This window comes from Adiantum capillus-veneris, chromosome 2 (assembly GCF_014529385.1).
Source record: "Adiantum capillus-veneris isolate H3 chromosome 2, ASM1452938v2, whole genome shotgun sequence".
Classification (NCBI taxonomy): Eukaryota; Viridiplantae; Streptophyta; class Polypodiopsida; order Polypodiales; family Pteridaceae; genus Adiantum; species Adiantum capillus-veneris.
Window position 1 is genome coordinate 4324482 of NC_140932.1, and position 16950 is coordinate 4341431.

Consider the following 16950-nt stretch of genomic DNA (forward strand, 5'->3'; position numbering starts at 1 on the left):
TTTTGGGCGGAGCGAACACGTCTACGCGTGTCCCAAAGGCTCCCGCACGCAATGGAATGGTTCCCTTTCAAATCGGGCCAGTTTGCACGCAAGAAAACTCTCCGTTTTCGCATTCCTTTGCGATAGAACTGTGCATCCCTGAAGAGGATTAGCAATTAGCTAATCCGGTTCATGTACAAAAGGCTCTTGCCTTGGCAAACGCGCATAAAACCCCCAGAAGTGTACATGGTTATCTGAGAAGCCCAACTAGAGGGGCATTACCATATGTGCAAAGGGGGGAGAGAGATGCACAAGAGCAAATCGTCGCGCTACATAGAGCAAGGGAGAAGGCAAGCTTTCCATTAAAGATGTGAGCACCTGCACCCACTACTCACACACACTATAGCACACTTATGGGCAAAAATCAGCCCCCTCTTGAAATGGGCGCCCCCAGCTGGAATGAGTCTGGAAATAGCATCTCCAGCCACCAAGTGTCCAGTTTGCCTCTTTTGAGTTAATTTCCTAGTACCCACCAACTTATAAGTGTAGCGAGGGGCCTCAATGACTTTGAATTGAGCCTAGACACCCTTTTACTGCTCGGATTCCATTGCCGATTGGCCCGACCAACTTGTGGTGACCTGCCCTTCCCGATTGCGGGTGAAACTCTTGGCCGTCGACTGTTTCACACTGGCCATACAATGTCGGCCATTTGCAACTACCAAAAGAGGGTCCCAAAAATTAAACAAAAATCATCGGAAAGAAACCAACAACTCAATGTTAGCAATTGCCACGTCCTCGTGACACTACCCCAAGATAGGTATATGCTTCTGTATACTCCACCGTCTCTTGCTCATATGTAAAAGTGGGTGTTGACCTCCTGACCCACTTTTGTGTGGTGTTAAACACCATAACCTTGGTTTTCCCCAGGTTAACAGGCAATCCACTATCGTGGGCAAATGTGGACAAAGCATCTAAATGACGCTGCATCCCCTCCAAAGAGTTGGAAATCAACACAATATAATTAGCATATAACAATAGTGGGATCCATGTCCCTGCCAACCGTGCCCTCTATCACCATCCCTCTCAATGTAGCCAGCAACCTCATCCACATACATGCCAAATAGTGTAGGAGATAGCGGGCAACCCTGTTTCACCCCAATAGTGGAGTGAACCAAATCAGAAATCCCCTCTGGAGTGCGAACATGCCCCACTATTGACTTGTATAGAGCCATGATCCCCCAGGTACCCCCATCTTCTACAGTCTGCGCATCAATCTAGCTCTGGGCATTGTATCGAAGGCTTTGCGAAAGTCCAGAAAGCAACAATAGAGCCGTCTCCCACGTGATCTCCCCTCCTCAATAATGGTTCTGAGTGTCAGAATATGATCAAGAGTAGACAAACCTCTCTTGAAACCCGCCTGTCCTACTGCCCGTACACCCTCTCTCTGCCTATCTACTCAACTGCTGCTCAAGGATGGGTGCGTACAACCGTGCTATATGCTCGGCTTTCATCAATTTCAAACAATTAATCCAAACAAAACCAACCAGAAGCTTCAGCTTCCAAATAAATCAATGACCTAAAGTAGCAAATTTAGAAGCATTTTTGTCGGAGTCTGATTACAATCTAAGTTAAATTGTAAAGACCTATCACCTGACAATCTTTATTGAGCCTGGCAGTCAACTTTGGAAACAATTTTTTCCATTCCCTGCCAGTGTTTCCATTCGCACCTACATGAATAATGACAGGGTTGTGATTTATCACCTGTGAACAAGGAAAAGACTACTGCTGTACATAAGCTGAAACTAGCTACTATCCACACAATATTGGTAAAAGGAGAAAATACAAAAGAGAAAAGTTACACTTATGCACAGATGTAGCAATCAGCTACATCAAGGATAGTAATCACCACATTAGAATGTTTCCACCAAGTACATCAGCCTCTCTATTAATAAACAGTTTTTCAAGTTTATCCCCCGCCTGCCCCCCCCCCCCTCTCCCAGTTTGAGGAAGCACATATCCTGTACACACAAGTTTTGATAGAGTACTTTAGCACTCCTGCTGCTTCATTTGGTCTACAGCATACTTGTACGGCTAGAGTGTCTCCCGAGCAGATCTGAACCTTATATATGTAGGGCAAGTGGGAGGCGAGGGTACCTCTTGCCTTTTGGTGGTCTCAGTTTCATGGTGGTTATGGGGGGCTGATCCCCCCCCCCCCCCCCCCCCCCCCCCCCCCCCTCCCTCTCTCTCTCTCTCTCTCTGTCTGCGCGTGGCTCCCTCCTGCGCGCTGCCTCCCCTGCGCGCTGCTCCCTGCGCGTGGCTCCCTCCTGCGCGCTGCCTCCCCTGCGCGCTGCTCACTGCGCGCTGCTCCCTGCTGCGCGCTGCCTCCTCTGCGCGCTGCCCCACCCCTGCACGCTACCCCTGTGTGCTGCTCCCTCCTGCGCGCTGCGCTGCTCCCTGCACGTCAAGTGAAAACACACACCCCATCCCCATCCCCTGCCCGCTGCCCCCTGCATACACACAAGCTGAGTGTTCTCTTCCCCTCTTCTTCACAATATGAAGAGAGGGTAGCTACGAAGCCAACCATGTCTTCCCCCATCATCAAGACGCCGACACCGACAAAGAAGACAACGTCCTTCATGCTCACGAATAAGAGGCTTGCACAATTGGAGAAGGACATGAAGGAATGGCGGATGGAGAGAGAAATATGGAAGGAGGAGAAAGCCAACTTCATCAAGCTATGGAACGAAGAGGAGGAGGACATGAGAGCGGAAATCCAAAATCTCAAAGAGGAGAAGGAGAGAAGGGAACGGGAGAACGAGAAGGAGAGGGAGAGATGGAGGAAAGAGCAAGAAGAGATGAAGGCACAAATCGATCTCCTTCATGCTTCCCTCACATCCCTCACCCCCGAGGAAGGAGAGATTAAAGGGGAGGCTAAGGAAGCCCTCAAGGAGGAGATCACCAAAGCCCTCACCGCAAGCATTGAGGACAAATTAGAGGCCACCAAAGAAGGATGGGTCGAAGTAGTCAAAAAGAACATCAAGAAGGTAGCAAGAGAGGAAGCCCAAAAAGATGAAGTACTCATCGTACACACAACCATCGAAGAGGAGAAGATGCGACAAGCTCGCCGTCTCAATGTGCGAGTGACCGGCATCAAAGAAGAAGAAGGGTCTACACCCGAAAGCGATGGGAAAGCTTTATGCAAGAAAGTGGGATACAAGGAAGAAGAGATCCCTTTCTCCAAAGTTTGGAGAGCCGGCAAAGATCCAAAGAAAAGAGCTCTCATCCTCCAATTCGCCTCCGAGGAGTCTCGAACTTCCTTCCTCCGAAAGAGGGTCATCCTGAGAGGGATCGACGGCCCACCGATTTATCTAGATGATGACCTCACAAAGATGCAACAAGATCACCGTCGCGCGTGCATGCCTCGAGTCCACCAAGCCCGCAAAGAAGGGAAGAAGGCAGTATATCGGGATGGTAGGGTTATCATTGATGGCAAGACCATCGCATAGGGACTCGCGGCCTGTGGGACACACGAGGAGATTCATGTCACGGTTTGGAATTGCAATGGAGACTTATGGACACACCCAGAGAGACTTGAGGAGGTGATGAGAGGTCGAGACATCATTCTGCTTACAGAGACACACGAGAGCCCGGAGAGAGGGTTACCACGGATACATGGATTTCAGTGGGAGTCTCTACATCGAGGATGTATGCGCCAGCACACCACTCGCGGCTCAGGAGGAGTGGCCATACTCTTTAGACAGGGGCTTCACAGCAGACTACAGATTGTTGCCCGGGACCCACAGGCCCGCTACATGTGGATTCGCCTCGAGCTCTCACGAGACAGGATCGTCTACATTGCCCTTTGCTATTTTGCTCCCACAGGCTCCAGATTCGCCCCTATTGAGCAGGAGTCACCGTACGCATGCCTCACGGAGGAGATTATGGAGTACTCCACACTGGGTGAAGTCTTCCTTATGGGAGACTTCAATGCTCGTACACGCAGTGAGCAGTGTGAGACATATGACCATGAGGACCCAGAGACACTACACACTCTAGATGAGGAGGCTACTAGGAGAGACACAGCAGACAGAGCTCCAGTCACAGCTTATGGACGACATCTACTTCGACTTGGCTCCCAGCACCGTCTCGTTATTTATAACGGGATGGTCCAGTGGCCCACCTCAGGGGGCCTGACTTGTATGCCACATGGAGTTGCAGAAGGAGGGGGGAGTACAGTCGACTATATTCTGGGACCCAGGGAGGCTACACACCTTATCACATCCTTCACCATTCCACCCATACCCATCGGAGCCGACCACACATACCTCTCTTTCTCTATCACCGGAGATACCATCACACACAGCTCCACAACACGCACTCCACACACCACCATCCATTTCACACATGAGTTAGCCTCTATTTACTCGGCCAAGGTCGAACATGGCCTATGTCTCCTCCACCCATCCACACCACTCTTAGTTCTCACATCACATATCTCTTCCGTTCTCCACACTTCAGCTATTAGCTCTTTTCCACACACCACTCACACAGGACGCACTCCCCCCCCCGGGCTATGCCTCAGAACCGCTGGTATGATGATGAGTGCAGAGAGCTATACCGACGCCTCCAGGCACGACGAGCCTTAGGAGAGATCACAGAGAGAGAGGCCAGACGGCATATGAAGACGCTGACACGCCAAAAGCGGCGAGCATTCGAAGAGGCACAGGAGCTTGAGCTATACCGCCTATTCATGAGCATGGATAGCGCGACGGCATGGCGCACCCTACGCGAGCCACGTCCGACTACAGCTATTGAGGATCCACAGATATGGCATGATTATGCAGAGCGACTTTATGAAGTGCCAGGGCAGCCTCCTATTCCACAACCACACGAGCCTCGCCCCACGTGCTCCTCCTTCTTTACGGCAGAGATGGTAGAGAGGGCCATACGCCGCATGCAGCACAGACGATCAGCTGACCATACTGGATTACAGAGTGAGCACATCATTTATGCGGCCTCCACTATAGCCCCGTTGATTGCACATGTCTTCAACCGGGCTATAGGGGAGGGCTTCCCAGAGGAGTGGACACAGCACACCATAGTGCCTATCCACAAATCTGGCGACACCCTGGACCCAGGGAACTACAGGACTATCATGATTGGCCACACGATGGCCAAGCTATATGGAGCAGTACTTGAGGCACAGCTCAGCTGCTACGCAGAGATCGAGGGTTTACGAGCTCCAGGCCAAGCAGGTTTCAGACGAGCTTTCTCCACCATTGACCACATCTTCGTTCTGCGCTGCCTCATTGATGGGGCAAAGGCGCGGAAGAAGAGGCTTTACTGCTGCTTTGTGGACTTCCGCAAGGCCTTTGACACAGTCCCACGCGAGAGACTCTTCCAGCGCCTTCACAGCATTGGGGTACCAACAGAGATGATTTGGGCCATATATGCTCTATATGAGAGGGTGACGGGTCGGGTTCGTTGCCCAGGCGGTTTTTCAAAGACCATTGCTAGCACCATTGGTGTTAAGCAAGGATGCCCACTCTCCCCGACACTCTTTGGGCTATACATCGACGAGATCTCCGACTACATACTACGAGCAGGGGGAGAGGGGAGCGACTTAGCAGGTACTCCGGTCCACATCATGTTATATGCTGATGATATTGTGTTGATTTCAGAGTCACCCGAGGGCTTGCAACGCCATCTTGAGGCCTTGGACGAATTCAGCACAAACAGGGGGTTGACTGTGAACCTTGGCAAAACCAAGGTTATGATCTTTCACACATCCAGTGCAGTGAGGAGCGCCGCCACCTTCACAGCAGCAGGAGGACAGGTTGATGTAGTCACCTCCTATGTCTACCTTGGCATCACATTCACCAGCCTACCAGGACCCTTCACTATGAGGCAGGCTGCTGTTGACAGGCTCACCCGAGGATATGCAGCTCTGGCCATGCTAGAGCGGAGGTGCCACCAGGCACACTTTCAGGAGCCCCGCACGAAGGGGTGGCTTTTCGACACCTTAGTCACCCCGGCCTTGATGTACTCGGCGGCAGTATGGGCACCAGGATTGACAGCTGACCAGTGGACACAACTTGAGAGACCACAGGTATATATGATCTCACGCTTGCTCCGCAGCAAGAAGACAGTGCCACACGACATTATTAGAGCCGAGCTCGCCACACCACCTATGGTTGTAGAGGCACTATTCCAGACAGTTTGCTTCATCCAGAGGATGAGAGAGCTACCTCCTGACAGACTTACCCGTAGAGCATTTGAGGCAGCTATACAGCTATCAGAGAGTGGACATGAGAGAGCATGGTACTCACAGGTCAGAGCATGGTTTGAGGGACACGGTCTTGACATGGAGAGCCTACCACCATTCCAGTACGACCCCCACTCACCATATGTTCACCTCTCTCGCAGTGAGAGGAACTTGGTATTGAGACAGGATCTGTGGCAGCTATACACTAGGAGAGTCTGGGCGGCACCTAGCTTGGGGACGAGGATGTCAGATTACAGAGACCAGTTTCTCACCATATTATCTGGGGGGTTCATACAGAGACCACGCTACATGGACACATATATGCCACATAGCTCACGGGTGGCGATTGGTCAGCTGAGAGTGGCTTCACACAGGTTAGAGATTGAGATCGGGAGACATACTGGTGTTCCGAGGGGGGAGCGAATCTGCAGAGCCTGCACAGAGGAGGTGGAGAGTGAGGAGCACTTTGTATGTAGATGCAGAGCATACACTGAGATCAGAGGCAGGTATGAGGCCCTATTTAGAGGACAGCCCACTCTCCGAGAGATCATGGAATCTCGAGATCAGAGACAGCTCGGACGTTTCTTACTAGAGATACAGAGCCATCGGGACACACTACTACAGCCACACACAGCTACACAGACAGAGGGGAGACAGTCGCAGCTCACAGACTTCTTTCAGAGGATTTCCGCCCCCCCCTCACTAGACACTCAGAGGGGAGTGACACTCCCACAGGCGGAGGTGAACCGAGCTAGACGACGACCACGAGTCACAGGCTACAAGGGCGCGAGCTCCCACCACCGACAGATCGAGGAGATCCGAGCCCGGGAGCGCCGTGCCACTGAGGAGCGAGTGGCTCAGATGAGGGCTGACCCGACAGCTTTCATCCGGGTAGCCTTGGCACCAGACCCACCCATGTACCACATCTTACACCCCCCCATTAGTACAGGATGGAGCTAGATAGCTTGATGCATTCTCATGATTGTACTACCTTGAGCATACAGACATGCATATACCCCTAGAGATAGAGCTCCATCCCTCCTCAGATACTCCACTACCTACTTTCAGCTCAGTTTTGTATCAATTTTGTTTCATTTGTCTTTCCGATAGACGGATGACATACACACAATGTACATTTGATTTGTCTCATAGGCCGATTTCGGCCTGACATAGACGTTAAAAATCTTTCTTTCTTTCTTTCTTTCTCTCTCTCTCTCTCTCTCTCTCTCTCTCTCCTGAAACCTGGCACTATTATGGTTGGACACACACTGGCACGATTGTATGCATCCATTATTGAGCAGCAGTTGAGTAACTGGGCAGAGGGTGAGGGTGTACGGGCAAAGGGACAGGCAGGTTTCAGGAGGGGTTTCTCCACTCTTGACCATATTCTGACACTCAGAGCTATCATTGAGGAGGGCAGGTCACATGGGAGACGGATTTATTGTAGCTTTGTGGATTTCCGCAAAGCATTTGACATGGTACCGAGAGCTCGACTGATGCGCAGACTGCAGGAGATGGGGGTGCCCACAGTGTTGATTTGGGGGATTATGGCTTTATACAGATCAGTGATGGGACATGTACGCACCCCAGAGGGGATATCTGACTTAGTTCACTCCACTATCGGGGTGAAACAGGGTTGCCCATTGTCTCCTACTCTATTTGGTATGTATGTTGATGAGGTGTCTGATTACATTGACAGAGAGGGTGATAGAGGTGCCCAGCTGGCAGGGACGTGGATCCCATTGTTGTTATATGCTGATGATATTGTCTTGATCTCTGACTCACCAGAGGGTATGCAGCGACAGTTGGATGCATTACACAGTTTTGCAGAGGATAGTGGATTGTCTGTAAACCTTGGTAAAACCAAGGTCATGGTGTTTAACACCACACCGCAGTGGATCAGGAGATCGGCACCGACCTTCACGTATGGTCAAGAGATTGTGGAGTATACAGATGCATACACTTACCTTGGGATAGTCTTCACTGGGCCGAGGTTTTCTTTGGGGAGAGCAGCAAAGACTAGACTGACCAGAGCTTATGCGGCCTTGGGAGGCTTGGAGAGGATGTGTTCGCAGGTTCAGTTCCAGGAACCTCGGACAAAGTTATGGCTCTTTGATACTTTAGTAGCCTCAGCTATGATGTATGGGGTACAGGTATGGGGACCTTCTGTAGGCCAGGATGGTTGGAGAAGTATGGAGAGGCCCTTGGTATCTATGATCTCCCGATTGATTAGAGCCAAGGCCTCCGTACCTCACGCGATCATTCGAGCAGAGCTAGCTGCCCCCCCCATGGAGATTGAGGCGCTTACCAGATCAGTGTCCTTTGTGCACAGCCTATGGGATACTACTAGAGACAGATATGCTAGATTGGCCCTTGAGTCTTCCAGACAGTTAGCTCTACAGGGGGACACTTCATGCTGGTATGCACACATGACTTCATGGTTTCAGACGCATGGCTTCACCATGGACAGGTTGCCCCCTTTCCAGTATTCTCTTCAGGCACCCTCGCTGTCTCTTACACGGGTGGAGATCACTAGACTCATTCGTCAGGACCTGATCCAGCTCGACACCAGGAGGACATGGATAGAGCCGCATCAGGAGTTGAGCACGAAGATGGCTTTCTATAGAGAGCATCTTCTCCACCTCACAGGAGATGGGTTTGTGATTCGACCCAGCTACATGGACACACATATGTCTCATGGTTTGCGTTGTGCCATTGGTCAGATACGCACATCCTCACATCAGCTCGAGATTGAGACCGGTAGATTCAGAGGGATACCAGCAGACAGCAGGATATGCCGATTATGCCAAAGAGAGCCAGAGACAGAGTTGCACTACATATGTCATTGCACAGTGTTCTATGAGATACGGGGGCGTTTCCACTGCTTATTCAGAGAGGGTTTTGGTCCTCTATCTAGGGTCATGAGTTATGAGGATCAGAGATGTCTTGGACTATATCTACTTGAGTTACACAGGTATAGAGACACTTTACTGGGGAGAGCTAGAGAGAGGCAGTCCCAGAGACACATTACAGATTTCTTTTCACTAGATATGGGACAGCCAGAGGAGCAGCCACCACTGCAGAGCTCGTCCCACACTCATTCGACCACTACTGGCACTCTCATCGACCGAGCATTGGAGCTACAGAGATACAGACGACCGCGACTGAGGAGAGGAGCTACACAGCATCGACGGAGACTACAACAGAAGATTCGAGCCATACTCTCTCGACATCCAGAGTGCAGATGAGGATGGATCCTCACCATTTCTTCCATCTTTGTTTCACACACTGTTACATCCAGTTTACCGGGTACCTATTGTATCAGCTGCTACACCCACGTAGTTTTAGATTGTAGTAGTAGTAGTAGTATTTTGTTCCACTTCTAGTTCTTTTCTAGTTCTTTTGTACCCAGACATGGTATTAGATTCACTATTTTGTAACTGATTGGTCTCATAGGTCATTTTGGCCTTTTGAAGACGTTAATATAACATTTCATTTCATTTCTCTCTCTCTCTCTCTCTCTCTCTCGCGCGTGCGCTGCCCGCCCTCCCCCAACCCCTTGACTCCCTCTCTCTATCAGGCTCCCTCCCTTCCCCCCCAAAAAAGACAAGAACCATCTACAGAAATTTTGGAAAATTTGGGGGAAAGTTTCAGAAATCTCACAAATTTAATAATTTCAGAATTTCAGTCGCAGAAAATTGTGAGAAATTTCAGAAATTCAAGATTTTTTGCAAGAAGCGGAAACAGAGATTTTGGAAACGGTTTTCAGAATTGCAAAGATTGTAGAAAGGTGTGGAATGAACATACATGCATGATATGGGAACACCTATATGTGTAGTATGGTTCAAAATTGCAGAGCTTGTAAACAAATGTGGAATAAGCATGTATGCATAATGTGGAAACACCTATTTACATAGCGTGGATTTCTCTCTCCCTCTCTCAAGAACATTCTCCCTCTCAAAACTGCAAAGAAGAAATGTGTGAGACCATCAACAAGATTAATCGCAACCTCCTAGGCACAATAAAGACACTCAAAGAACGCGTGTCGGTTCACGAAAGCACGTTAAACACACTTGAGGATCGTGTGATGGCTCAAGATGAGGAGATCGTGTTACTCAAAAAGGAGCTTGCACAGGTACGATTAATCACAACCTCCTAGGCACAATCAAGACACTCAAAGAACGCGTGTCGGTTCACAAAAGCACGTTAAACACGCTTGAGGATCGTGTGATGGCTCAAGATGAGGAGGTTGTGTTACTCAAAAAGGAGCTTGCAGAGGTACAATCACGACACACTCGAAGAGGGAGAGCTTCAACCCTCAGTAGTTGACGAACTCAAGACGATTAAAGAACAAGTGCGGGCCATCAAAGAAGGGGAGCAACAGCACAAAGAAATGACGACTTCTTGGGTGGATGTTATTACAAAGGCCCAACAGAAAGCGGACGAGGCCGAGAAATGGATTGAAGGCGTGCGTGTGCATTACATGTGAGGATTTGTGGCTTCAAAGACCAAGATAATGTTGATGAAGAGGTAAAAGAACTCAAGCGAAACCTAAAGTTGCTGCGAGGGCTCGCTGCTGCCCCCCCCCCCCCCCCCCCCCCCAGCGCTGCCCGCTGCTCCCTCCCCGCTGCCCGCGCTGCCTCGCTGCCTGACAGCGCAGCTTGCCCCCGCGCTGCCTGCCTGCCCGCCTCTGCTGCCCGCTGCCTGCCCCGCGCTGCCCTGCTGCCCTGCCGCCCCAGTCACCCCCCTCCTGCTGCCGCCAGCGCTCCCATTTGCCTTAGCCCGCTGCCCCCCCCCCCCCCCCCCCCCGTCTGCTTGCCCGCCTAGTTTCCACCTCGACAGCCCTGCAGCTCGGTCCATTCAGTTTCATTCTTGGGGATTTCTGCGCCGGATTGCAACATCCTCCCAACGTCATCTTCTTACGACACAGCAGTAGACACAGATGGAGGCTCCAGCTTCGCCACAGAGGGACTCGCCAGAAGCCCCCTCGCCCGACCCCGCTGAGCCCACCATTCGACTTGCTCTCTCGCCTACAGAGCAAGCGAGCCTTGCCGCCGAGGTAGAGCGATTGCAGGTGACTTCGGTCATCTGCAAGATTCTCGGCACCCGACCTAGCAGAGGAGAGCTGCGAGACCTTCTCCAGGCCCGCCTTCTCGCAGAGGTGGGAATGATTTTGGATGTCCAGATTCTCGGACGGGGCTACTATCAGATCGAGTTTGAGTCCTCCGAGATGGTGTCCAAGGTCATAGCTATGAGTCCACTGGCCATCCGAGCCTCACGTGCCCACTTTCGACAGTGGCGACATGGTTTTGACCCAGCTTCGGATGTTCTAGTAGAGGAGGTAGACATCCCCATCTCAGTCTGCTTTCCAGGTTTACGGAGGGAGTACCTACCACTTCTTTCCAGGATCAGTTCCGCCATTGGGACTGTCCTGGAGACACCTCGCACGGCAGCATCAGTAGCTGCCAAGGCGGCTGGCATTCCCTCAGTTTGAGTTTTGGTTAGAGATACCCACACACTCTCGAAGGTTATCCTTCTACCTCGGGTGAGTGGGGGTTGGTTTCGACAGAGTGTGGAGTACTCGGGCCTCCCGAACCAGTGCTTCATTTGCTGCCAGATGGGCCATCTAGCGAAGGCCTGTCCACGGAGGAGGCCGCGACCTGCACCACAGCCTTAGCCCCAGCCTGCCAGGGCTGGCCCGCAGCAACAGCCAGCGGCACAACGTACAGATGCAGAGCCACCCTCCGAGCTTGGGACTCCAGCGGAGGAGGGGTGGCAGCAGGCCCATGGCCGCCGACGCCAGGGGCCACAGCGACAGCCTGGCACTCAGAGTGGCCCTCAGGTGCCGATTCAGCAGCAGTGGGTTCCCACGGGGAACCGTTTTGGTCCTCTTGAGCAGGAGGAGATCCGTACGCCAGCCTCCACCTCCGCTTCTCCCTCGACAGTCGGACCCCCCCCCCCCCCCCCAGAGTTCCCTCCCTTTGCCTCATCCTCCCCGCCTTTTGCTCCCGTCGCCTCTCCACCCCGCCCCTCTACCTCTGTCGCCCCATCCCGCCCCTCTTCTCCTCCTCTCGCCCCAGCTCCCTCTCCTCCTCCTGCTCCATTTCCTCAGTCGGCTCAGGCGACTGGTCCCTCTTCTGCGGCTAGGAGATCTCTTGGCAGCGCTTTTGCCACGAGTCGCCTAGCACGAGAGGGTCAGCCCTTCTTGCGGCCCCCTCTGCAGATTCAGACATCCTCCCTTGCAGCCATCCCTCGTGGGCTGACAAGCATTGACATCAACGCTGGCGAGTCCTACGAAGGGCTTGAAAACGCTAAAAAGATAGACCTAACTGAACCAGGAGAAGAGCCTAGACCTGCTTACATTGCAAATGACCTAACAGAGAAAGAAGAAGAGAATTTTTCTAAGCTTGCTAAAAGAATACCAAGATATCTTTGCTTGGTCTTACAAGAATCTCAAGGGTGTTGATCCAGAAATCTATCAACATACCATACCCATGAGAGATAATGCAAAACCAAGTAGACAAAGGCCATACACGTATAATGAAACATTTTCCAGGACGATAAAAGAAGAGATTGAAAAACTAAAGGAAGCCGAATTCATTTACGAAATTAAACACACAGTTTGGGTGTCTCCAATTGTGATAGTACCCAAGAAGAATAGAAAATTACGAATGTGTGTTAATCTCAAAAAAGTGAATACAGCTACCATTAGAGACAACTTTTCTCTTCCAATCACTGAGCATGTTTTAGGCCCTGGACTCAGCAGTTAGTTTCTCCTTCCCCCTCTCTGGTAGAACCGAGACAGAGTGGTCCCTTGACTCAGTGGTGGGATGGTTGCATACACAGGTTTTAGAGTTCTCTCACCACATGGGAGAACTTGGAGTTACAGATATGCTGCAGACTTTGTGGCTATTGGCCAAGTTTGCGGTGACACCCCCAGACTCAGCAGGATGTAGGCACATTGTGGTGTACTTCTTTGCTGATACGCAGTGTTTGCCTTGCTATGTATACATTCATGAGGACTCCTGGACAGAGGAGGTTGCGCTACGTACGGCTCGCTCTGCTTGGGCTTGGGCTAGGCACTCACTGTAGTCACGCCTATCTAGAGGCCGCTCGGATGCGGATTACTCCCCATCCAAGCCTGCCTCGAAGATAGCCCGTCTTGCTGCTGCGGCAGCATCTGTTCTCTCTCGCTCCCCATGAAGATCGTCTCATGGAACGTGCAGGGACTAGGTGGGCCCCAGTTTCAGTGACAGCGGGGCCGATTGCGTCAGGAGCTTCAGCGTTGCCTTGTGGGAGGAGAGATTGATCTCCTTATGCTTCAGGAGCACCGTCTGTGTGAGAGCCGCATTCGGCATTGTGGTCAGATTTTGCGTGGACGGTATGATACCTTTTGGTCAGCTGCTTTTGGACCTGGAGACATCCAGGGAGGGGTATGTATGACTATGGCGGACTCATTGCAGCCGGCCATTGTAGGCAGAGGGATTATTGTGCCAGGCAGGGCTCAGTGGATTACTATGCAGGTTCAGGGTGGCCTTGTGGGCTTCCTGAACATCTATGCGCCCAATGTGGCGAGTGCTCGTACAGAGTTTTGGTCACAGATTGTTGAGTCTTTGCCGCATGTCGATCATTGGTGTATAGGAGGAGACTTCAACATGTTGGAGGACCCTTCTGACAGGATTGGTGGCAGCCATGCTACTGTGCATGGAGTCGAGTTGGCTGCTTGGGAGAGGTTTTGTATGACTTTGAGGGTCTCGGATACATGGCAGCACTCAGGTTTTGTGAGGCCCCCAGACAGTCTTGCCTTCTCTAGATCGGACCGCAGAGTGGGAGGAGTGAATCTATCGCAGATAGATCGCTTCTACACTAGTGACCACTTCAGTGACTTGGGGGGTTCAGTGGGCATCCTGGCAGGGACTTCCTTCTCGGACCATGCACCATTAATCCTCACAGTGGCAAACAGGCATAGGAGTGGGAGCACGATGCTCCGCATCCCAGAGAGGGTCTTGTTGGACTCAGCACTAAGAGAGAGGGTAGAGGCTCTCTGGACAGAGGGTATGGACAGACAGGATTCACCTGCAGACAGAGTGGCCGCACGCCTAGCTCAGCTTAGCCACTTTTTTCTTCAGGAGTCTCTAGCTCGCCGGGCTGCAGCGAGAGAGGCGGAGCAGCGTCTCAGACGGGGCATTGCTTCACTACAGAGGATGCAGGAGCAGCATCCAGACAGTCCATGGTTGGAGGAGCAGTTACAGCAGGCTCGACAGGAGCTTGCTAACACAGAGGAGAGGCGTCATGAGTTTGCCTTCCACCGACAGGCATCTCAGTGGACTCAGGTGGGTGACAGAGTGACTGGTGCTTTTTTTGAGACAGTGGGGCCTCGGGATTCGCATGCCAAGGTCAGTCAGTTGAGGAGGCCCGATGGGTCAGTTGCTTGTGAGCCCGAGAATATGCGTGCAGTCGCTACTAACTTCTTCCATGAGTTACTGTCGGCTGAGCCTCGGTCAGAGCGGCAGGATGCATGCAGGGAGCAGGTTTGGGCAGAGATGCCATGTCTTGTGACAGAGGAGATGCGCCAGAGGCTAGAGATGCCACTTCAGCTTGAGGAGCTGCACACAGCTCTGAGGGCCCTTCCTCGTGGTAGCTGTCCAGGTGAGGATGGGTTGACTCCCAGCTTTTTCTTGGAGTACTGGGACCTGCTTGGCCCAGATCTTTGTAGTGCTTTTCAGTACATTTTGCACACAGGAGTGATGCCTGACAGCATGAGTGAGGGCCTGATCTACCTCATTCCCAAGGAGGGTGGCTCCTTGGATGAGATTCGTCAGTGGCACCCCATCACCATCCTCAACTCAGCCTACAAAATTCTTGCCAAGGCTCTAAGTTTGAGGATTCAGCCACTTTTAGAGAGCCTTATACATGGGACTCAGACAGGTTTTGTCAAGGAACGCACTATCCTTGACAACATCTTTACTTTCTGGGAGGCTTCTGCCCTGGCAGACGGCTCCGTGGTGAGGACCTGGTGATTCTTCTTCTCGATTTTGAGAAGGCCTACGACCGAGTTGACTGGGACTTTCTAGAGGGCACTCTTCGCAGGATGGGCTTCTCAGATGCTTGGATCAGAGGGGTGTCAGCTTTGTACAGACAGGCTCACAGTCAGGTGCTTTTGGCAGGGGGAAGAGGTGCGCGCTTCATGCTCACACGCTCGGTCAGACAGGGCTGCCCTCTTGCCCCCTTTCTCTTTCTGTTCTATGCGGAGGCTATGAGCAGATTTTTGGTGTCACAGCAGGTTGGTCTTCGGGGCTTAGCACTCCCTATTCGGGGAGAGGAGTTACTAGACGCTGAGTTTGCCGATGACTCAGCCTTGTACTTAGATGGCCAGGAGGCCAATCTTCACAGATGTGAGCAGGCTTTGGAGACCTTCTGTTGTGCATCGGGCGCACTGATCAACTAGAGAAAGACAGTGGCTTTCTCGGTTGGTAGTGCTCCTACGCCAGATTGGATGCCAGAAGAGGGTTTCAGGTGGATTCCCCCAGGGACTGCAGTTCGATACTTGGGTTGTCCGGTTGGTTTGGACTTGTCTCCCGAGCAGCAGATTGCTCCTCTTCTCCTGTCCATCAGGAGAAAGCTGTTACATTGGAGCTCAGCACGTCTGTCGCTGGCTGGTAGAGTAGTAGTTGCCAACCAGGTGCTGTTGGCGACTATGTGGTACATCACCTCCTGCTGGATCTTCTCGAATTCTTGTATCAGCCAGGTAGAGAGGCTGATCAGGAACTTCCTTTGGTCAGGACGTGACACTCAGATGGCCCGAGCCAAGGTGGCTTGGTCGGTCATCACGCTTCCTTGTTCTCAGGGAGGGCTTGGGATCATTGATCCAGCACAGCAGAGCAGAGCCCTTCTAGGGAAGTTCATAGTCAGAGGACTTCTTCCAAGTGAGGAGCCCTGGAAGGTCTTCTTGTTGCAGAGGCTTCGTGCCAGGGTGCCTCGGTCAGGAGGCCCTTGGCAACCTTCGACAAGATGGATCTTTACAGAGATGCGCGAGTTGGTTTGAGCAGGAGACTGGAGGACCGTTTCGCTGTGAGTTTGCTTCGTTCTTGGGAGCTCCTACGGCGTGGCCTCGAGCAGCGACAGCCGATGTGCACGGAGGAGCGCCTACGGCAGCCCCTCGTTTGGAACCCCATGGTTAGCACTCAGAGAGGCCACTTGGTTGGTAGTCGACCTCATGTTTCCTGGGGTCCCATGGCAGCAGGTCCAGCGCGCTCTCTAGGTGACTGGCTAGAGTTCACAGGTTTGTTAGAGGAGGTACAGGGTTTCCAGCTGCTGTAGGGCATGAGAGGGGTGCAGAGCATGTGTCAGGACATCTCAGAGTCAGTTCCAGCTGAGTGGCTCACGCCTCTCGAGCCAGTAGCACCTCGGTGGATGGGAGCCTTCACACGACTTGAGGTTCTCATTTCAGTCAGCCCCTGCTCAGAGACTGTCCCAGCCCTGTTCTTCGAGCTTCAGAGTGGGGGACGACTATAGCGAGTTGCAGTAGAGGCCCCGCAGGTAGCAGAGTGTTGTTTTCAGAGGATCCGAGTTGTGGGCATCTGTGGGAGGACTTGCGCCATAGACCCTGACCCAGCAGATCTTGAGACTGGCCACTGGAGGCTTTGGGCTTGGGAGTGCTGTCCACTGGCACGAGTACAGTGGGATCCTGGTGAGTGGCTATGGAG

The 16950-nt window shown here is 52.2% G+C and overlaps 1 protein-coding gene across 4 annotated transcripts in view; it reads right to left on the reverse strand.

The window, feature by feature from the left end:
- Nucleotides 1–16950, reverse strand: part of LCBK2 (Diacylglycerol kinase family protein) — a 116920-nt gene that overhangs the window by 59850 nt on the left and 40120 nt on the right. For all 4 annotated transcript variants that reach the window (XM_086483414.1, XM_086483420.1, XM_086483418.1 and 1 more), the window contains one exon: nt 1630–1706. In XM_086483414.1, coding sequence (XP_086339540.1) covers nt 1630–1706 — 77 coding nt within the window. The remainder of the gene's footprint in view (nt 1–1629; nt 1707–16950) is intronic.